At 46.5% G+C, this 17,165-nt stretch overlaps 1 protein-coding gene across 1 annotated transcript in view; it reads right to left on the bottom strand.

Annotated features, from left to right (window-relative positions):
* PIK3R5 (phosphoinositide-3-kinase regulatory subunit 5) overlaps positions 1-17,165 on the bottom strand; it is a 174,934-nt gene that overhangs the window by 43,698 nt on the left and 114,071 nt on the right. Inside the window, exons 8-10 of the mRNA XM_030206308.1 lie at positions 10,489-10,642; positions 7,097-7,180; positions 1,429-2,167 (exon numbers count right to left, since the gene is read on the bottom strand). Of these exons, the coding sequence (XP_030062168.1) occupies positions 1,429-2,167; positions 7,097-7,180; positions 10,489-10,642 (977 nt within the window). The remainder of the gene's footprint in view (positions 1-1,428; positions 2,168-7,096; positions 7,181-10,488; positions 10,643-17,165) is intronic.

The raw sequence follows: 17,165 nt of genomic DNA, 5'->3' as shown, positions 1-17,165 counted from the left end.
ATCAATCACCTTACTTTCTAATTCTTCCTACTTTCTTACTCATCTATATGTTACAACTTTGCCTTACCCCTCACTACCAGTTATAATGTTCTAGTACATATTATGTTGTCATTGCAAGTAGTACACCATGCCATACTTTGTATTGTTTTTCAAATATATTTACTGCTCTAATTGCCTCCTGCTCATGTTTGATCTATTCTTACTGTACACCGCCTTGAGTGAATTCCTTCAAAAAGGCGGTAAATAAATCCTAATAAATAAATAATTAAATAATTACGTGTAGTGCCCATTTACACCTACTATTGACATGGCGTGAGTGGATCCACCTAAATGTAGGCCCACTGATACCTACTTTTATTCTATAATGGAATCTTGGTGCCATGATGTCATCATAGAATTAGTGTTCAGCTCATGGCAACTAGGCGCCTAACTTGTGGTGCCTAGACACAGAATTGCCTCCTGTGGGGCTGATATTCTGACCGTGGAAATTAGACTGGCTAACTCCTGTGGTCAGCGCTAAGCCCCGATATTCAATGCCAGGCTGTTTCCAGTGACTGACAATGAATATCCGGTTTATTTTTGGGCAGTGTAAAAAATAGCCAGCTAAGTCAGTATTCAGACTTAGCCAGTTATCTTTAAACCGGCCAAAGATATTCCACTTTTTGACACAGCCAAATATGGCACCTAAACCGGCTTTAAAAATCGGTGGATAGTTGGTTATATTGCCCGATATAACCAGCTATTCGCTAGCCGCTAACCGGGGATATTCAACAGGGAATAGCCCATTATCCCCACTGATAGCAGCTAGTCAGTTAACGCTATTTAACCAGTCAGCAGCTGCTCTGACCAATTAAACAGCACTGACTATCGGGCAGTATATCTTTTTTTGAGCACCAAACTACTGAGGAAGTGAAATAGCAACTTGTCAGGACTTTGTTCACTAAAGACATATTTCCATAGGTACAGAATGAGAAAAAGTCCTTCTTGAATAAGGCCCACAGAGGTTTAAGGGGGATCCTGGTGATGATCATCATAGTGGAAAAGTGAAAGCTTCAGCTTATTGCCACTGTGGTTAAAACCATTCAAATGACTGCAAAGTAAAACTGGAAGTTCAAGCTGCATCATCTATGAAATCAGTCAATAGGGATGTGCAGTCATTTACATTGTAAATACCAATAATATATTGTAAATTTTTATGTCATTTCATTTCCCATTTTAATTCATGCTAAAAAATTTTAGCACGTACCAAATGGTTTTTAGCATTCACTGTGGCAACCCCAACTGGCTGGGGGTGCCTCCAGAAAAAGATCGAGAGGCTCTGAAATAGCAAGATTAGTTTACAGCAAAATTAAGATCATAAAGCATATTTAAAGAAAGGCTATTTTTATCTGACCGTTAAAAAAATTTTGAAGAGTGTCGATGGCTTACCTCAAGTTACTGTAAGCCCTGGCCACTTTTCCTGAAATGCGGTCTGATCCAAACACGATGACCCTTAGCGTGGAGCTCTTACTTTCTTCATCAAAGCTCAGGAAAGGTCTCCTGCTGAAGGCTACATTCTGAGCTAGCTGCCTCTCTTTGATCTGAGAGCTGATGGTTTGCTGTGGCAGTGAACGGGACCTTTTGGACCGTGGTGCTGGTATTCTGTCCTTCCCTTCAGGGCTACAGAGGCTTTTGGCTCGGCTAAGTGGCATTGAAGGGTAAGTGCTACAAGGCGAGCTTCCATGGATGTCAATAAGGTACTTGGAATCCTTTTTCAAGGCTGAGTGGCTCTTGCTTTTAAATAGATTGTAGAACTTCCTGGTTAACTTTTGCCCTGCCTTCTGCATTTTTTCATCCCTGAAGTCCGGCTTTCCCACTGACTCCTGTGAATTTTCATCACTGTCTTCCATGAAGCCACTGTCAACACAATTGGAGAGACTGGAAGCAAAAGACTTTATGGAGTTTTTGGAGGAAATTGACAAAGTGGCTATGCCGAAATCCTGAGACACGGTAGACATCATAGAGCACGTGGAGTCTTTAGAAGCTACAGACAAAGCTGAAATAACAGAATCTCTTTGTGGACTACCACCATCGATCTCCACATCATCTTCCTCCTCATTTAATTCATCTGTTAAGGACATTCGTTTGAGGACTCCACACTCTTCCAGAAAAACATCATTCAAGATATCTGAAATGTAAAGAAAATTGACAGCAATTGGGGTGTTGCATCCATCTCTTTGAAGATTTGTCAGAAGAACATAAGAATAGCCATACTGGGTGAAACCAATGGTCCATCTAACCCAGTATCCTGCTCCCAACAGTAGCCAATCCAGGTCATAAGTACCTGGCAGAAACCCAAATAGTACCCCTCGAATCAAGATGAAAGGAAGTGAGATGAACCAATATTCTAAATATTTTTTAATGTCTATAAAGGGTTTTAGAACCAATATTCTAAAACCCTTTAATGACATTCACCAACAAGCAGAGTGATTTTAAGAGACTGGACTGCTTTCCTTTTGCTAAAGATGGTGTTGAACACAATCTCCCTGATATTCAAAAGCATTTAACTGGCCAGGACTGCCACCTGGGCAGTTAAATCCCCCATAACCGGCTTTCCAAAGAAAGACATGCTTGTTGCACCAGTGCTGGAGACACAGCCCTTGCTAGTTACACCCAGAAAGAATGGGTATGGACAGGAGGAGCTCTAAATATGTATATACTTTTGGATTATAAATTTAACTCTAGAAGATACACCATATCCTGAGTTTGGTTCTGGTTTGTTTGCACCTAATGTCCAGTTGGATTACAAATTGATTTAGTTTAAAACTGAAGGATTGTTGAACTGCTTGTTGCAGAAAGTTACAGTAAAGTTCCCGTTTGTTTGCATAAAACCTGGACTGAAATCTTTTCTTGGCATGAGAGTGAAATTTACTTGCACCCGGACTAATAAAGAAAAGAGAATAAAAGAGAAAAAGCCCCGGCTTTACACCCTATGGCAGTGGTTCCCAAACATGGTTCTGGAGGCACCTCAGCCAGTCAGGTTTTCAGGATACCCACAACGAATATTCATGAGAGGCAGTGGTGTGCTGGAGCCGGCTCGCACGAGCCGGTTGTTAAATTTTTAAAGCTCTTGCGAGCCGGTTGTTGTGGCAGGCGAGCCGGCTCCCAGGGGCGGCGCAAACCGGCAGTAAGTGAGGTAAGCATGGCAGGAGGGCACCACAAGCCATGCTTACCTCACCTCCTGCCGCTCTGGGGGGGAGGGGGGGGGGGGTTAAATTGTTGATTTTACCTCCGTCGCTGCAGCCGCAGTGAAAGCCCATCTCTAGCCTTCCCTTCGTTCCCGTCAGTGTCCCGCCTTCTTTTGATGTCATTTCCTCTTTCTGCAAGGGCGGGACCCTGACAGGAAACGAAGGGAAGGCTAGAGACGGGGTTTCACTGCGCCAGCTGCTGCGATGGAGGCAGGGGAGCGAAGGGAATCGCTGGGTGGCTACATGGATGGCTCGAAGTGGGGCAGGGGAGCGAAGGGAATCGCTGGGTGGGTACGGATGACTGGACGTGGGGCAGGGGAGCAAAGGGAATTGCTGGGTGTGTATGGATGGCTGAAGGTGGAGCAGGGGAGCAAAGGGAATCGCTGGGTGGGTATTGATGGCTGGACATGGGGCAGGGGAGCAAAGGGAATCGCTGGGTGGGTATGGATGGCTGGACATGGAGCAGGGGAGCAAAGGGAATCGCTGGGTGGGTATGGATGGCTGGACATGGGGCAAGGGAGCAAAGGGAATCGCTGGGTGGATATGGATGGCTGGACATGGTGCAAGGGAGCAAAGGGAATCGCTGGGTGGGTATGGATGGTTGAACATGGGGCAAGGGAGCAAAGGGAATCGCTGGGTGGGTATGGATGGCTGGACATGGGGCAGGGGAGCAAAGGGAATCGCTGGGTGGGTATGGATGGCTCGAAGTGGGTCAGAGGAGCAAAGGGAATCACTGGGTGGGTATGGATGGCTGGAGAGGGGGCAGGGGAGCAAGGGGAATCGCTGGGTGGGTATGGATGGCTCGAAGTGGGTCAGAGGAGCAAAGGGAATCGCTGGGTGGGTATGGATGGCTGGAGGGGGGGCAGGGGACCGGAGAGAATCATTGGGTGGGTATGGATGGCTGGAGGGAGGGCAGGGGAGCCAGGAGAATTGTTGGGTGGGTATGGATGGCTGGAGGAGGGGCAGGGCAGCGGAGAGAATCGCTGGGTGGGTATGGATGACTGGAGGGGGGGGCAGGGGAGAGGAGAGAATCGCTGGGTGGGTATGGATGGCTGGAGGGGGGGCAGGGGAGAGGAGAGTTGCTGGACATGGATGGAGGAGAGGGAAGGGAGAGAGAAGAAATGCTGGACATGGGTGGAGGGGAGGGAAGAGTGAGGAAGGAGATGAGATGAGGGGAAAGGAAGAGAGGAGAAAAACTGCACATGGATGAAGAAAATAGGCAGAAGCTGGATCCACTGGACAGTCAAGTCTGCGGAGGACCAGAAATGAAGAAGAAAGGCAGAAAGGAAAGAAATAAATGGAAAGGAAGCCCTGGAAACGGAGTTAAGAGGACAGATAGCAGCAGAATCGGATACTGGGCCAGCATGATGAGAAAAACAAAGTCACCAGACAACAAAGGTAGAAAAATCATTTTATTTTCATTATAGTGTTTGGAATATGTCCACTTTGAGAATCAGGTGCTCAACATTAAAAGTTTATATTTATTTACTTATTTATGGCATTTTATCCCACATTAAACATAAATTAGATTGGAACCCGGGATCATAAAATATTTTTTTTCCTGGAGTAATGCATTGCCCTCCCCCAGGCTCTCTCCCCAGCTATAGCCAGCTCTGCAATTTGGTGGGGGGGGGGGGGGGGGGGGCGCAGAGGTGGACGGTGGGGGGGGGGGGGGGGGTGGAGGCGCAGACATGGACCGGGGAGAGAGCCTGTTGTTAAACATTTACCAGCACACCACTGATGAGAGGGATTTGCATGCATTGCCTCTACTGCATGCAAATCTCTCTCATGAATATTCATTGAAGATATCTAGAAAACCTGACTGTCTGGGGTGTCTCCAGGACCAGGTTTGGGAACCATTGCCCTATGGCCTTACGGAGTAAGTCCGGCCCCGGCCTGCACCCAGTTCAGCGAGTCAGAAGTGAACAAGGAAAACAATTAGGAATCTTGTAGCCCTGGTCTCGGGTGCTGACCCACAAAGAGTCAGATGGTGCCCAAACTGACTGTGGTAAGTCTAGGGTTGCACTGACATAACCCAGTATTGGCAGACGTTTTATTTATGTACCTGCGGTAGCTACAGGCATGTAAATGTAGCAGGGACATGCACAATTCACAATATTCTGTAAGTTATGCACTTAAGTGGTAATCTTGCACAAGTCCCGCCCATGCTCCACCATGTACACACCTCCTTGCATTTACATACTAGGCCACACCTGCGCCATTGTAGAATTGTGCTTAGGTGCCCTGGGTAACTGTATACTTATATGCATAAGTGCTAGTATTCTATACATTTATGTGCATAGGGTTTCAAAATGTGGTGCTGAGATTATAAACCTGTCCTTTATGCATGTACATATGTATTTTAGAAAATATACTCAAACACTGCAATAGTACCTCAATTCCACCCAAACTGGGAATGCCTACATATGGATTGCATGCAACTAGGCACCCTCTTTCCGTGCACTTACTTTTTATGTGTATCAATGCAATGAAATGTGATAAGAGACCTTTTCCACATATATAACATGTTATATACATAGAATACATGTTATAAAATTAGCACCATAATGACCCAAATTTCAAACAAAATCTACATGGACACTTCCTATTTGAAAATCGGCTGTTTTAATGCATGTTTAATAATGTGTGTGCACCTTCTGAAAATTTGCCCTTTAAGACATAAAGAGGAGCATTTTTGATATGATGTATAAGTCAGACTTTTGAAGTTTTGTGCTAAACGTCCTAAATCTGAATAGCAAATATAACCATTTTTGAAAAAGCAAAATGTCTATCTTCCCCCTCCCCCCCCAAAAATACCATTTATAACAAGGTTTTGTGCTCTAAGCGTTTATCTTTTCAGGCCACTTAAAAAAAATGTACACGTGAAAAACGAAGAAAATCAAGCCATTGGGATGTAAAGGGGGGGGGGGGCAGTATGATTAGCAGACTGGTTCCCCAAACATCCCAGAAGAGCAATGGGTCACCCTAGGGGGCGCTGCTGTGGATTTCATATAAATGCTCCCAGGTATACATATCACTGTTTCTCCCTTATCTTGTCTGCTGAGCCCTCCAAAACCCACTACCCCAAATGTACACAATAGCCCTTATGGGTGAAGGGGGCACCTATATGTGGGTACAATGGGTTTCTGGTGGGTTTTGGAGGGCTCACAGTTTCCACCACAAGTGTGACAGGTAGACGGAGGTATGTGCCTGGGTCCACCTGTCTACAGTGCACTGCACCCACCACCTCACTACTCCAGGGACCTGCAATCTGCTCTAATGGACCTGGCTATAACATCTGAGGTTGTCATAGAGGCTGGTGATACTATTTTTATTCACGTTTTTTTGGGGAGGAGGGGGTCAATAACCACTGGGAGAGTAAGGGGGGGGTCATCCCTGAATCCCTCCAGTGGTCAACTGGTAATTTAGTACACCTTTTTGTGTCTTATTTGGTAGAAAAACAGGTCTAGACCAAAAAGTTGAAGTTTTCACCAGTGGCGTTCTTAGCCTGGATGGCACCCGGGGCGGATCGCTGATGCGCCCCCCCCCCCCCCCCGCGAAATGACCCCCCCCCAGAGTCATGAGGAGCTGCCGGGGGGGGGGGGGGGGGGTGAAATAACATACCTTTAATACGTGATTAATCAAAATTTTAATTAAAATGCAGCCCAAATAAAGCAACTCTGAAATACTCTTTCATATATCCAGCTCTAAAGTGTGGCCATGTGAGGAAATCTAAGGAAAGACTGAAAGCAAGTTATCTATTGAATTCTTTTAATGAATGAATGCTCCTGACATGAGTTAACCATTTATCTATACTGATCAATGATGAATTCTTGCTGTGTTTTTTTTTTTTTAATTTGTGAGCTTACCAAAATTATCCTGCTCCCAGCTGTAGGTGTGACACCTGGCAATGGGAAGGGGGAGAGTCTGGAGATTACATGTTTGCTTATTACCTGATGAGAAAAGTGCAGACAAAAAGATGTTATATACACAGTAAGTAACTAGTAAAAATGAGCAAAAAACACTACAAAATAGGCAAAGTTCAGTTAAAGAATTCATAAAATTCTGTACAGAGACAGTGTTGCTCCAGCATGGCCACAAGGTGGCAGTATCTCTTTTTTAACAGATGGTACAAACTTCTCGTGAGTTGGCCTGCCTCTAGCAGCAGAGTAAGAATTAGCGAGTTGAATGGGGACAAAAATGTTACCCATCCCTGCCTATCCCCAATAGAATCTAATCCATACCCACCTGTACCTGCTAAGATCCATTCCATCCCTGCCCATCCCCATTATTAATCTCCTTTATCCCCACTCATACCCACAGGAGTTGACACTATTATTTACTTTCTTTCAGCCTTCTGTTTCCTCCCAACCCTAACAGCCTCCTGTGGTCTTTTGGATGGTATTCACTAATCAACCAATGAACGCTCCAAGCCTCCAAGTCTGATGTTCCAGCTGCCTCTCTAGTTATACCAAGCCTCACTCTGGTGCTCGAATTGCCTCTCTCAGAGCATTCCAAGCCTCATTCTGGAGTCACTAGAGAATCCCACATCAACTCCTTCCATCTCCACGGGAATCCTGTGGCAACTTCTTCCATACCCATGGGAATCCTATGGGTTCCATGGGATTCCTGCAATCCCCATTCCTGTGCAGCTCTGTAGTAAGAATCTCAATGTACTATCCACATGAAACAGTATGAAATGACACAGAATTGATGAAAATACAAAGTTAGAGGTTGTTTCACTTATGACTGCATCATGAACAAATGCACCATTGTGAAATTGTAAATATTTTCACTTAAATTTCAATAATTGTCGGGTAGTTCATATATAACCAGCACCAGGGACAGAAGTAGAGATAATAAGAAATATTATTAACATCTGTTCACCACTGGGGGAGGGGGGAGCCTTTAATTACTCTATAAACATCAATTGCATGTAAAATGTCTTGCAGCCCAGACAATGTGGATATCTTATATTGCACAACTAGTAAAAAAGGCCTGTTTCTGACACAAATAAAACGGGCGCTAGCAAGGTTTTCCTCGGAGTGTGTATGTTTGAGAGAGTGTATGTGAGAGTGACTGTGTGAGAGAGAGTGAGTCTGGGTGCGAATGTGTCTGTGAGAGAGAGTATGTGTGAGAATGAGTGTGTGCAAGTGCATATGTGAGACACAGTGTGAGAGAGAGAGAGAGTGTGTTTCACACAGATACAGTGCGTGCGAGAGAGAGAGTGTGTGTGAGACACAGACTCTCTGTGAGACTGAGTGTTTGAGACCAAGAGAGTGTGCGAGTGACTGTGTGACACATAGAGAGTGAATGTGATACAGTGTGAGACATAGAGTGTGTGAGAGACAGTGTGTGAGAGTGAGAAAGACATTGACTGTGAGAGAGAGAGAGAGTGTTTGTGACAGAGATACCTCCCCCCCCTCTGGTGTCAGGCCCCCCTCCCTCTCTCTCTCTGGTGTCTGAGAGTTACTGTGCAGGACGCTGAGCTCTGGCTGTGCTTCAAGGAACTGACCAATCCTATTTAATAGAATGCACCTCCAACATTCTGAAGCCGAGAAACCTCGTGTGGTTGGTCACTTCTGCTTGTGACGAACCCGGAAGTACGTGATATTAATTCAGGAGATGGATACAGAGAGCAGGAATGCCTCAGCCATGCAGTCAGCTTCAGAATGTTGGAGGTGCGTTTTATTATATAGGATAACTGAGCACAATGGTAGAAATGACATTGATATTTCCCAACAAATTATGGCCTGAGCCCTAATACCACCCACTGACTTAGCAGTAAGGGCTCAAGCATTACCCGTGTGGTAACCATCCAGTGCACACCAACTGCCGATTACCACCAGAAACACCCCCGCGGTAGAAAATAATTTTCTACCTCAGGTTTTCGGCGCGTGCCAAACTCAGAATTACCACCAGGCACCAGGGATGTAGCCAGACCTCACGGTGAGAGGGGGCCAGAGCCCAAGGTTGGCACATTTTGAGTGCCGTCCCCCTCCCCCCCACTGCCACGCCTCGCCTCCCTCCCTCCCACCGCCTCGCCTCCTCGCCCTTCTCCCCACCACCTCACCTCACCACCTTGCCGCTTCCCTTCACCTCCTTGCCGCTTCCCCTCACAAACAAATACCTTTGCTGGCGGGGGTCCCCAACCCCCGCCAGACGAAGCCTTCTTCAGCGCCGGTCTCTGGCGCAGCCACGTTTGCAGCCCTGCTCTTCTTTCTTCTTGCTCCTCCTGTGCATGCTGACACTCCGAAGGAGGAACAAAAAGAAAGAACAGCAGGGTAGCGAATACGGCTGCGCCGGAGACCAGCGCTGAAAAAGGCTTCGGCTGGTGGGGGTTGGGGACCCCCACAGCCAAACCAGGGGCCCAGATGAAATTTGCGGGGGGGGGGGGGGCCCGGTCCCCCGTGGCTCCCTGTAGCTACGCCCATACCAGGCACATGCGTTAGCCAGGCAGTAAGGCTGATTTGATGCGCACTGCGCTCCCGTAGGCCTCTACGCACCTACGTAAAAGGGCCTCTAAACTGCTTATTTGGGGCTAACTGGCCATCTTGAGCGTCATGTTTGGGCACATTCTAGGGGCAGAGTCAACACTTGGCCGGTTAATTGCCAAAGTAATCGCATAAATAGGACCACGTAAAATTCAGCCCTATCTTTATGCGGTGCAACACAACTGCTTAAGTGCTAAATATCGCACTTAACCAATTCCAGAAACTTGGAAGTTCAATGCCGAAGCTTGGCATTAAATTTCCTGGCATAACGCTGAGTACCGCCCGCCGAATATTGACCCCAATGTTTTTGCTTGTTTGTTTTTAATTTCTTGGAAGCCAGGTTAACACTTCGCAGCATTAACTAATGGTCAACTAATCATTAACAACAATGACTCAGAAAATATCTCCTACCAACCTTCTTACCCTCCACGTTCTTCCCAACTTCTCCTTTATCGCCCCACCTCCTTACCTATCCCTATCCTTTCTCTCACACCTTTTCTATCCCATTTACTCCTTGTTCATTTGTCTTGTCACATACCTCCTTTGTTGATTCTGATACTACAGATTGTATTCTCTTGTTACTATGTAAGCCGCATTGAGCCTGCAATAAGCGGGAAAGCGCGGGATACAAATGTAATAAATAAATAAATAAATAAAAGGTTTAAAGCCAGGAAAATTCAGGTGGGCAAAGTGAAGACATGGCTACTAGTTTTTTGTTAAATCTGATAGGGGACAGCACCTTAGCGTCATGGGTTTTCTGAGAATACCTGTCATAGTGGGAAGTTCCGCCCTCTCTCCAATGTCTTTCAACTTAGTCTGCAGCCATTCTCTGGCCTGGGCAGGGTCCTGAGCCATCACTGCTGTCTCCAGTGCCTCGGTGGAGTCTGAGAAGATTTCTGCAAGTTCGTCTAACGTCTTGGACTGAAAAATCCAAAACACCATTGTGTGTCAGATACAAAAGTACAAGAGGAGGCAATTAGTCACCAATGTAGCCTTTTCACTGTGCTATATTTCCCCTCTTCAAGGAAAGCAAATGACTAGTTGAAAAGGAGCCACTGTTAGGAAAGTGAACTGGCTTCATGTACTTGAGTCAGGTGGATCCAGTCCCTGGTTTTACCACTTGCATGCAGAGACTTGCAGAGATGCAAAGAGTGAACTACAGTGGTGGAAATAAGTATTTGATCCCTTGCTGATTTTGTAAGTTTGCCCACTGACAAAGACATGAGCAGCCCATAATTGAAGGGTAGGTTATTGGTAACAGTGAGAGATAGCACATCACAAATTAAATCCGGAAAATCACATTGTGGAAAGTATATGAATTTATTTGCATTCTGCAGAGGGAAATAAGTATTTGATCCCCCACCAACCAGTAAGAGATCTGGCCCCTACAGACCAGGTAGATGCTCCAAATCAACTCGTTACCTGCATGACAGACAGCTGTCGGCAATGGTCACCTGTATGAAAGACACCTGTCCACAGACTCAGTGAATCAGTCAGACTCTAACCTCTACAAAATGGCCAAGAGCAAGGAGCTGTCTAAGGATGTCAGGGACAAGATCATACACCTGCACAAGGCTGGAATGGGCTACAAAACCATCAGTAAGACGCTGGGCGAGAAGGAGACAACTGTTGGTGCCATAGTAAGAAAATGGAAGAAGTACAAAATGACTGTCAATCGACAAAGATCTGGGGCTCCACACAAAATCTCACCTCGTGGGGTATCCTTGATCATGAGGAAGGTTAGAAATCAGCCTACAACTACAAGGGGGGAACTTGTCAATGATCTCAAGGCAGCTGGGACCACTGTCACCACGAAAACCATTGGTAACACATTACGACATAACGGATTGCAATCCTGCAGTGCCCGCAAGGTCCCCCTGCTTCGGAAGGCACATGTGACGGCCCGTCTGAAGTTTGCCAGTGAACACCTGGATGATGCCGAGAGTGATTGGGAGAAGGTGCTGTGGTCAGATGAGACAAAAATTGAGCTCTTTGGCATGAACTCAACTCGCCGTGTTTGGAGGAAGAGAAATGCTGCCTATGACCCAAAGAACACCGTCCCCACTGTCAAGCATGGAGGTGGAAATGTTATGTTTTGGGGGTGTTTCTCTGCTAAGGGCACAGGACTACTTCACCGCATCAATGGGAGAATGGATGGGGCCATGTACCGTACAATTCTGAGTGACAACCTCCTTCCCTCCGCCAGGGCCTTAAAAATGGGTCGTGGCTGGGTCTTCCAGCACGACAATGACCCAAAACATACAGCCAAGGCAACAAAGGAGTGGCTCAGGAAGAAGCACATTAGGGTCATGGAGTGGCCTAGCCAGTCACCAGACCTTAATCCCATTGAAAACTTATGGAGGGAGCTGAAGCTGCGAGTTGCCAAGCGACAGCCCAGAACTCTTAATGATTTAGAGATGATCTGCAAAGAGGAGTGGACCAAAATTCCTCCTGACATGTGTGCAAACCTCATCATCAACTACAGAAGACGTCTGACCGCTGTGCTTGCCAACAAGGGTTTTGCCACCAAGTATTAGGTCTTGTTTGCCAGAGGGATTAAATACTTATTTCCCTCTGCAGAATGCAAATAAATTCATATACTTTCCACAATGTGATTTTCCGGATTTAATTTGTGATGTGCTATCTCTCACTGTTACCAATAACCTACCCTTCAATTATGGGCTGCTCATGTCTTTGTCAGTGGGCAAACTTACAAAATCAGCAAGGGATCAAATACTTATTTCCACCACTGTATCTTAAAGAGTGAGATTTTTTTCAGATGCCGAGTCTTACGTATAAATCTAGAAAGATTTAAGTGTGACATTGCTTTGGAATCTGGGCTAATAACTGTCCTTCACTTAGTGGCACATAGGTTTCACAGCATCTGCACTTGTAAGAACAGGGAAAGGGAAAGGGAATGGGGCAGGTAGTGTTCAGGAAGGGGTGACCAGATTTCTTCCTAGAAGTAGATTCGGTTGGTATGTCTTCTCTGAGGTTCACCTTTCATGGCAGTGATCAGGATCAGTGCACTGATACTAAGGTTGTCAACTGGCTGGTATTCAGCCGAACTGGCTGTTTTTTTAAAGGTCAGGCTGGCTCTTGGCAGACCCTTCAAACTGGCAACTGAAAAGCCAGTTTTTTGGTCTTCTAGTGGCTCAAGGCTGACCTTCACGGCACAGCACAACACAGCTGTCAGCCGACACAACTCAGGTCACAGACAGCTCAGACATTAGACCCTCCCTCCTGGCCTCCTCCTCCTCCCCAGCCCCCCCCCCTCCCCACAACATCTTTTGCTTTTACTTGCACGAGTCGCTCATTGCTTGCAAGTTCCTCCTTCCTCCTCCAGATTCCGGCAGTGATTGACACTTAAGGTTGCCTCATGATGTAACTTCCTGTTGCCGCGTAGGCAGGCCACAGGAGAGACAGCCTGTCAATCATTACCGGAGTCTGGACTGGCCACAAGCACAGCCTGACAGAACAGCCACCGTTCGTGAAATGACTACACTTTGGGCTCAGCAATTGCTTTATTGCAGTGCCAAACCCATAGGCGCCCGGTATAAGAGGCTTGGGGAGGCTAAGCCTTCCCAGCCAGAAGTGCAGCAAGGGCGGGGCGGACCGGACCGCCCCGGGTGCAGCTCCCGCTGCCTTGAACATCTCCCTCCCTCCCGTGGACCGCGCGATCATTACCACCCCCCCCCCCGACTACTGCAGTATCGCTCTCCCCCTCCGCTCCTGTCCTGTCACGTCGTCTTTGAACGTCGAGGATTCCTTCCGGTAGCAGCAGAATCGGCAATGATGTAAGCACTGTTTTCAGCCTGCCCCGGAAGCACTCTCTGTACAGTTTCCCGCGTAGGAGGGACGCTGTCCAGAGAAGGCTTCTGGGGCAGGCTGAAAGCAGCGCTTACATCATTGCCGATTCTGCTGCTACCAGAAGGAATCTTCGACGTTCAAAGACATGACAGGAGCGGAGGGGGAGAGCGATACCAAACTAGTCCGGGGGGAGGGGGGGGAAGCAATGCATCATGCCAGCCAGCTGCCAGACCAAAGGGAAAAGGGGTGGAGAGAGGAGGATGTGAGGTGCCACATCTAAGGGGAAGAGGGAGGAAGGAAAGCAATGGCAGGGAATGGGAAAAGGGGGGTGGAGAAAGGAGTGAGAGTGATGGAAGCAAGAAGGGGAGGGAAGAGAAAGGTGGGATGCATGAGGACGCTGGAGGAGAGAGAGAGAAAGTGGAAAAGTGCAGGGGAGAGCCAGGAACATGCAAAAGAGCAGGAGAGAGTCAGAGAGAGATGGGGAGAGAAAGAGGGGACATGGACGAGAGCATGGGAGAGCCAGAGAGAGATGGGGAGCGAAAGAGGGGACATGGAAGAGAGCATGGGAGAGCCAGAGAGAGATGGGGAGCGAAAGAGGGGACATGGAAGAGAGCAGGGGAGAGCCAGAGAGAGATGGGGAGAGAAAGAGAGGATATGGAAGAGAGGACATGGAAGAGCCAGAGAGAAGATGCTGGATGGAGGAGGAGAGAGAGAGAGATTAGTGGAAAGATGGGGAGAGAGAGAGAGAGAAGCTGCTGGGGAGAAACTGGGGGAGACCCTAGCTGTCAGACGGAGAAATGGTGAATGAAAGGAGGGAGAAAGAGGGAAAATGCTGGAAGGAGGGGGCAGAAAGAGGGAAGACACTGGACGTAAGGGTAGGGAGGGAAAGAGGAAAGACACTGGAAGGATGGGGATAGAGAGGACATGCTGAATGGAAAAGGGTCGAGAGAGAGAACTGTTTAGAAGGAAGGGGAGATAGAGGGAGACAATGAATGGAAGGAGAGGAAGACAATAGATGGAAGGATTGGGAGAGGGTAATGGGTAGAAGGATGGAGAGAGAAAGAGGGATGACACTGGATGGAAGGGTAGAAGAGAAAGACATGGATGGATGGAGGAGAGGGAAGAGAGGAGAAATGTTGGACAAGGATGGAGGGAAGGAAAGACAAAGGATGGAGATGCACACGGATGGAGTGGAAGGGAGAGAGGAGAAATGCTGGACATGGATGGAGGGGAGGAAAGACAGAGGAAGTTCATGCACATGGATGGAGGGGAGACATGCTGGATTTGGATGGAGGGGAAATTGCTGAATTTAAAGGCTGGATTGGAACACTTTGAGGGCAGATGCTGAAACTGGAGAAAGGATAGGGACAGGGCTACAGATGATAGACAGGACGCATAAGGACACAGGAGGATGGTGGACATGTTGAGAGAAAAAATATCAAATGGAAAGAAGACACTGGGACCAAAGAATAGAAAAACTAAATGATCAGACAACAAAGGTAGAAAAAAGTATTTTATTCAGAATTTATTAACTGGAATATGTCAGCTTTTGGAAATGTGCATCTGTGATATTTTGCATGTAAGTTTCAATTTTTCTAGTATTGCTGCATGCTGAGTCTGACTTCTTGAGGTAACTTTCCAGTTTTGCCTTCATATCTGTTGTGTCATGTGTTTTTCATGTGTAATCAAGGTGCAGTATTCTACTAGTGTGTAGTATTTACAGCCCTTATTTTTTTGTTTCAATAGGTTGTGTACTGGTGTTTTAGAGCCCGGTGTAATTACAGTGCTGCTTTTCCACGCATAAGGTTGTAGCTCATCCTGTCCTTGGAATTAGTGCTGTTATGGTTTGCTAAGGTTATGAGTGTGTTTTTGCACAAGTTTGTGTATAGTGTTTTGCAGTGGAGAGATTGTGTATTGGCATTACTGAGGTGGCACCAAAACATCGGAAAGGGTTTTAGAGCCTAAATCATGACACACTACCTCTTGAAGGATCTACATATAGTTGTTAATAAAAGGAGATCATTGTGAACACTATCCACCCTAAAAGGGTGTTTTGTGGCTCTACATGAGAATTGTGATATTATGATCCCTTGTTTCATATTGTTGACGGTCTGCATTTTCTATATGGGTGGTATATTGGTGTATTAGGGTCTGCCTAGTGTTATGGTACAGTAAGGTTCTGAGTGTGTTTTTGCACAAATTTCTGCATAGTGTTCTGCAGTTGAGCGATTGTGGTTAGTATGTGCTTTGAGCAACCACTTTATTCTTTGACATATGATACATATCCAATATCTAAATTTAATAAAAGGTATTGTGACTATTTTATTTTTACTTATTTTTTTCTGTGTTAATTGTGGCTATAAGCTCCGCCCCTGGCTCCACCCCTAACCCCGCCCCCTTTAGCCTCCCCAAACAGTTGGGCCACCGACCGCCTATGGCCAAACCAAAGGCAAGTTGGATATTGAGGGGGAGGGAACCGGGGAAATGGAGTAGTAGTGTAAAAAATATTAAGACAAGTGCAAATAAATGTGGGGTATATGGGAGGAGGGGAAGCAAGAGAGTACTCAGTGGAGGGACAGGGACAGAGAGAAGGGATGCTAGACAGAGGTAGTCTAAGGACCAGGTAGATAGAAAGGGGTATGAACGAGAGAGGGGCACGGGGAGGGACAAGGCTTGAATGAGGAATGAGAATGAGGGAGGGACATGGGGAAGGCAATGCTGGAAATGGGTGTGAAAAAACAGTAGGTATAGCAAGGGACATGAGGCAGGGAAAGGAACGGGCATGGGCCAGGGCAGGTGTTGGGTTTTTCTCTGTTAAAAAGTTGGCAACCTTAATTGGTACTGAGACTCAAATGAGTGAAAGCTGAAGGCTCAAGGAGTGTGAAAGTGACAGAACCTTCAAATGAGTGAGACAACCTCCTAATGAAGGGGCTCAAACAGCACAAGAGTGAGAAAACCTCTGATGACTTGAGAGAAGGGGGCTGAAAGAGTGTGACAATGAGAGATCCTTCAAATGAGTGAGACAACCTCCTAATGAGTGAGTGAAGGGTTCTAAAGAGCCTAAGAGTGAGACAGTCTTCAATCTGAGCTCCTCATGAGTAGACTCAGCACCTCTGAATTTAACAGCCTCCTTTTCTTTCAGTTGACTCTGTATGTAGTGGAAATAAAATCAGGACTGGATCCACCTGACTTGTAAAAGTGGAGCCAGTTGACAACCCTAACTGTAACTGAGCTACCAGACTCACGCCTGGAATGAGAGGCAAGCTGAGCCAGTCCTGGGTTTAACCCCAGTGTATACTGGGACTCATACTTCTCATTTTCACTGCAACAAAATGGGACTACAAGAATTGACATGAAATGGTTTTGAAACCAGGCCCGGCTCCCGATGTCCTGGAGTCTTCTGGTAACTAGCATTACAACTGTGCTACAGCTGCAAACAAAACTGGAAATCATTTTGTGGTCTTTAAGACAACAGCTGTACCCAGTAAGCTAGGAGGAAGTGGCTTTCCTAGGTAGAGTGTGCAGGAAATGAATGAGAAAGTTAAAGTCAAGTTTTATTTTTAAATCACACTTCCTTAGAATCATAATATTTGGTTCTTATTGTTAAAAATGGGAGACAAAATATAAGGGAATA

Source organism: Microcaecilia unicolor, chromosome 6 (genome assembly GCF_901765095.1).
Source record: "Microcaecilia unicolor chromosome 6, aMicUni1.1, whole genome shotgun sequence".
Classification (NCBI taxonomy): Eukaryota; Metazoa; Chordata; class Amphibia; order Gymnophiona; family Siphonopidae; genus Microcaecilia; species Microcaecilia unicolor.
Note: the sequence above shows the minus strand (reverse complement) of the source record. Positions and strands in the feature narration are given on the sequence as shown.